This window comes from Anguilla anguilla, chromosome 18, assembly GCF_013347855.1.
Source record: "Anguilla anguilla isolate fAngAng1 chromosome 18, fAngAng1.pri, whole genome shotgun sequence".
In the NCBI taxonomy this organism is placed as follows: Eukaryota; Metazoa; Chordata; class Actinopteri; order Anguilliformes; family Anguillidae; genus Anguilla; species Anguilla anguilla.
In genome coordinates this window covers 21,181,988-21,187,776 of record NC_049218.1, presented here as the reverse complement: position 1 = coordinate 21,187,776, position 5,789 = coordinate 21,181,988, and the positions used below count along the sequence as shown (strand labels likewise).

Below are 5,789 nucleotides of genomic sequence, written 5' to 3'. Positions count from 1 at the left end.
AATCAATATTAAGTGCCGCACATCTATTACAAAAAAACAGGTATGATGTGTGTTTTGTCGTAAAAAAGAGAGGTGCAGACTGAAGAAATACAGTCTGTCTGGACTGTGAAGTAATAATGACAAGCAATCAACCAGAAAATCCAGCTTCAGGTATCCCTAAGGTGTAAGTGAATATAGACATTTCTTGTAAAGCCACACTTCTATTTTAAAAATGTAAAAATTATGAATATCTACTCTTAAGTGAGATGAGATAAACAAAAAAAAAAAAAACATTTCTCAAAATAAATCATCAAAATTAATATTCACTGTGATGGGCTCTGACAATACTAGACTTTGCACAGATTTTTAAAACTTTGGAATGGAAAGTCCTTTGTGGACAGAAGTTTAAGGTTTAGGTGGGGCAGAGGTTTAAATGCTCAGTAATGACCCTCCCTCACAAAAAAGGGAGAGAGGAGTCATCCAGATAGCTAGTGGCACCAGTGGAGGGGTTTAGACGTGAGGGGGCTGAGGCATCACACTTGCCCCAGAGGACATAGTGTTCTGTATGTGGTCATGGAGGTCCATAGCACGGTCCGTCAGGGCCCTGGGCAGCCCTTTGGCCTCGCGGGGGGGAGTGGGGGGAGGGCAATACGGAGACTGGAGGATGTCCACATACCTCCAGCTGGGCCTGGTCTCTCTCTGGAGCACTTTGCGCAGCAGTGGTTTGAGGAAGCCTATGGTGAGCTGCGTGCTCTGGGCCGGGTAGGGTGCCCCGCCCTGCACGGAAGCTGGAAGGTTCTTCAGCACTATGTCGAGGATGCTGACCACTGTCAGGTCTTCAGGGCACAGAGCCCAAAGCAGATCTAGATTGGGGTCCAAGTCCCGGTGCTGTGTCACCTCACACAGCAGGGCTGTGAATATCTCCTTGTTGAGCAGAGGGCTCTGCCGGCTGAAGCTTTGGGCCACCTGGGTGACGCGCCCCCACTGCTGCCGGCGAATCAGGATCCACAGGGCCTGCATGACCGCTTTGGGCCTCCGGCTGCAGAGTAGCAGCTCCACCTCTAGGTCCCAAAACTCCCTGTTCCCGGGGAGCACAGAGAGAGCCCGCTTATACAGAGGTGCGCTCCCTGGGGTCTCCTCTACCAAACAGCTCCAGGAAGAAGAAGAGCAGGAGCTGGCCTGCTGCTGTGCCAGCTCCACGAAGCGGGGTAGCCAGCAGGGCTGGAAGTGGAAAAAGGAGCGGCAGAGGAGCTCAAAGACGGGCACGGCTGCGTTGGCAGCGGGATCGCTTGGCTGGGGGTGGAGGTTGGCAGCCTGGGCAGGGTAATGGGTGGGGCTCAGGGCTGTCTTCCACACCTCAGAAGGGGCCTCAGCTGACAGGGATCCATCCCCCTTGCAACGAAGCTGGAAGACAGACTGCAGTGCCTGCCAGGCCTGTGACGGGAACGTGCTGAAGATGCGATTCAGATAGAGCATGTTCTGCCTGTCCATCTCAGAGCTCAGCAGCCTGCTCACCTCCTTCTGTACTAGGGTCTCACAGTGGCCCTCCAGGTCCCTGTCTGAGGAGCCCACCACTGCCATCTTCAAGTCCTCTAGAGCCACTAGACTCTGCAGCTTGGTTTCCAGCAACAACCGCAGCTTAGAGTAGCTCCCGGCTTCCAGTGCTGGGTTGTTGCCGGTCTTTTTGCTGCTCAGGTAGTCTCTGAGGATGGAGGAGAGGGCAATGGGGGCTTGGAACAGCTCGCAGCTTTTTAGCTTCTCCACAGTAAGCTGGGTGCTGCTCAGGCTCCTCTGCTGGTAGTACCTGCAAGCCTCTTCAAACACAGCCTCCACCAGGACTGAGCCCAGTCTGAGACTTTCGGAATGACCCACAAGTTTTTGACCAGACTCCAAGTCCCTGTGTCTAATCACAAACAGCCCAGATTCACACAGAAGGTGAATGGTGCAGCTCTCCAGGCAGCTGTCAAAGAGGACCCCCCTTGTTTTCAAGGATATTTTTTCTAGCTCCAAGCCGCACCGGACGTCGATAAGATAGAGGGTGCTTTTGAGTGTCAGGGCCAGCACATCCCCGTGGATGCTTATGCTGCTGTCAGCACCACAGCTCGGCAGGCAGTTGTCAGCCAGCTTGTAGACCTGCCGCAAAACTCCGTCATTCTGCAGCACGCTGACCCAGCCAGAGCTGAGGAGGAGCAGCAGGCCGCCATGTTCCGCAGGGGAACAGGCGCATATTTCCACGGGGCTAATAGTTGACCGTGCACCCATACACTCTGATATCAGTACCTTGAAATCAGAGTCCTTGCTAGTCAGCTTGTGTTTCCTCATAAGGGCCCCCTGGCAGGCACTATTGACAGCTACTGTGCCGTACTGCAGGGACCATGTGAGAAAGACCTTGGTAATGCCACCAGCAAGAGAATTCTCCTTAACCTCCGGCAGCAGATAAGCATTGTCTCCTGAGGTAATAACTCTATAACAGGGGTTGCTGTGCAATAAGACTTTAGCTCCTCCTAAACGAACACATACATCCCCTATCTCGTAATTTCGTTTGCAGATACAGTACCTGAATTTACTGCCAGTAGCGTTGAGAGCTGAAGAGCTCTTGGAGGGGTCTCTCTCTTCGCACCAGATAATGCAAGTGGCGCTTGCGCAAACGGAGAAGATTTTTGCTCTTGGGCTTTTACACAAATCAGAAGTCTGTAGCAAATTCCAGCCTCCTTTTCGCTCGGAGTACTTCCAGAACTCCGTTTTTCCATTCTCGAATACCACCGCCAGAACAGCTGAATCACCGTCCCTGCTGCCACATTCCAAATAGATAAGATCAGAAAGGGGCACTGTCCTCGTCAAGCCTGAATCTAGATGTGTTTTGTCTTGTATTACACGAGTTCTTCGACATTTGTCAAAAGTTATAAGTTCAGTCTTAGCTTTACGGCGAATAGCATGTATGTGATGTCCATCTGGACTAAGGCGAATGTCGAACAGTTCGTTCTTACTTGTAACATCTGAATAACATCGTTTTAAAAAGTCACTTAAATCTTTACCTCCGGTAAAATCGTTAAAGTCTGTTAAAAGTTCCACAGTAAGCCGTTTCATGTTTACAATGCGGACGAAGAAATGTTTTACAGGGAAGGAGAAAATACATTGAATTCTGAATTCCGAGCGTAGCTTCAATGTGACGTGAATCCCGTGAGAATGCTGCTCAGGAATTTCATGCTGTATTATGTCCGCTTGTTCTCTTTCAAGGAAACTGTATTTCAGGTTCGTAGCTAACTTAACAACCTGGCCATATTTAATGTTCATTTGATTTATCTGTAGCTTGGATGCTAACAATCGTTCTCTAGCTAGCTACACATGATTCGTTCACCTTTGACATCAAGTTTGTCTATATCCGGACACTATTTGTTTTTAACCACCAAGGAGGAGATGAGGAAGGACAGTCTGTATTTTGTCACATATACTCGAAATACACATATAAGTATAGCCTATACATTAACGCTATCAGATGGCAAAGAAGACAGAACAACGCTCGTCTTTTCAATACGCCAAATTAATGTTACAATGTTTACAAGTACTTCCGGGTAGAAACCTGGCATCGCTTCCACAAATAACCTCAAACTACCTAGATCTGACGTTATGAGGAAGCGTAAATCTTGTGTCGGGGGCTTTTCTGTGAATATTGAGAGTGTGGAAGGGAATTGGGTTTTTTCGATTGCGATCACTCTAGGGGTTTCGTCATACTTGTATGGTTATACACTTTGTTGTACGTCGCTCTGGATAAGAGCGTCTGCCAAATGCCTGTAATGTAATGTAATGTAACAAGAGCAAAAGTTCACAGCTCAATCCTGGTGTCTTCAGGCATGTAAAATCAGGTGGTCAGGTGATGGCTGATATAAGATTCCTCATCAGCCAAGAATTAGCCATACTGGCCATGCCCCCTTCCTCAAAGGCAGATGGCAGCTCCTATAGCATGCTGTGGAGAGAGCTTGTCAGCTCTATGCTTTACAAATACACACGAATGAGAGAGCAAAAGCGATCAAATGAAGAACTTTTCTGGTTTCAAAAACACTCTCACTCTTGTTGCACTATCTAGTGACATTTTGACAATTTGTGCAGCCCTGAGTAATCTGAAATCTAAACTCATAAAAATAAATTAATTTTCAGGTCCTCAGGTCGATGTGAAACATTAAAACATTTAATTAATTTGCTTGATGACACGTAAATCACTTTTGATATTTTTAGAAATACATGTCTTATCATTAAATGATAATTGGGCTTATTTTCAACAATGCAAGTAACATTTTATACATAGGCTGTCATGTGTATTTCATATTTAAATGTAATGCTTTTTCAGACTAATGAGAAACCAATTGAGCAGACCCATTTACAATGTGCTTCATTACCATTTTCAATCTAGATCTTTACCTCACTTTTTCATTGCACATCCAGAGTAGTAAAAAAACAACAAAGTGTCACTGTACAGAATATTTACGAAGCTCACTGTATGTTCATGGGGCATTTTGTGGTCTGGAATTTGCACTGAGGAAATGTTGTCATACACAACTGTAATGCAATTCTCTTATGGAAAAGGCCACACCAGAGCAGATTATTGTCCAACAGGGGGATGGGGGATACATCAGCAAACAAAACTGTTACTCAGTGTACAAGCAAAATTACCAATCACACTACATTACCCGAACAGAAGGAAACGACAGTGGCTCCAAAAAGTATTTGGGCCCCCTTGAATTTTTGCACATTTTGTTCTGCTACAGTCATTTCAGAATGCATTTACTTGGGATTTTTTTGTTTGATGCAAAGTACTGTATTTTGTCAAAGTGAAAAGGTATTGTTTTGAAATGTTTGTGTAAGTAATAAAAGACAGTTCCAGTTTGCATATGTATTCAACCCCCTTGCTTCCTTTTAGTTAATCAGAGATAAGAAATGCAAATATGCTATCATGAAATGATTTAACAAAATAGTGTTCTCGCCCTATAAAAAGAGGTAACATATTACAAGATTATGAATGAATGTTATTCATAAAATTTGAATTAACTGCATCTCTTACCCGATCCCTTGTACATACAAAGAAGTTCATTTTAAGAATCTGACTAATATATATCCTGCTAATGAATTCCTGAGTCTAAAATTTAATCTGGAAATCACTGACTGTCAGAATTGTAACCAAGACATAGAAACAAGCAAATGTGCAACTGTTCCAACCAACCAAACCATTCAACCATATGAATGTGAAGTTTCAAGTGATTTCTGGATCTCAGTCCAACACTGGATCAAAGTATCACTTTGGCTACATAAATGTACATTTATCAAAAGCTCTCTAAGTTTCAAAAAATTGATTTTGTGTTCTTGGAAAAACTGAAAATAATTATTAAGTACAAATATGCCCTGACTCTTGATACATTACTTTCTGACCCCTTTCATTGTATTTTTTATTGATATCGTTTTGACGAAAAAAAAACATATGATTGCTCATCTCGTACAGATTTTGTGTAATTATATGCCTTGATGCTTTTGTATTGAATGAATGAATGAATGAATAAATAAAAGTTAGCCAGTTACCAGCTTCCAGATCCAAAGGAGACGAGAGGACCAGAAAGGAAGGAGATATAGCTATATTACATTACATGTGTTTTTAAACCACTCAAACGCATACATACGCTAATGAACTGCAAAAAAAAAAAAAAAAAAAAAAAAAAAAAACTCCAAAACGTGAATAATTCTTTTTAATGTGCACGCCACTTTAAGAAACCATCATTCACATTGTACAGCGCATGCGTAAATCCGGGTATTTATTGTAAGAC

At 44.0% G+C, this 5,789-nt stretch overlaps 1 protein-coding gene across 1 annotated transcript; it reads right to left on the bottom strand.

Moving 5' to 3' along the window:
• Positions 1–267: 267 nt before the first annotated feature.
• Positions 268–3,647, bottom strand: LOC118217602 (Hermansky-Pudlak syndrome 6 protein-like). Its single transcript, XM_035399508.1, has one exon. The coding sequence runs from the start codon at positions 3,271–3,273 to the stop codon at positions 490–492; it is 2,784 nt and encodes a 927-aa protein (XP_035255399.1). The 5' UTR covers positions 3,274–3,647; the 3' UTR covers positions 268–489.
• Between the last annotated feature and the right edge of the window lie 2,142 nt (positions 3,648–5,789).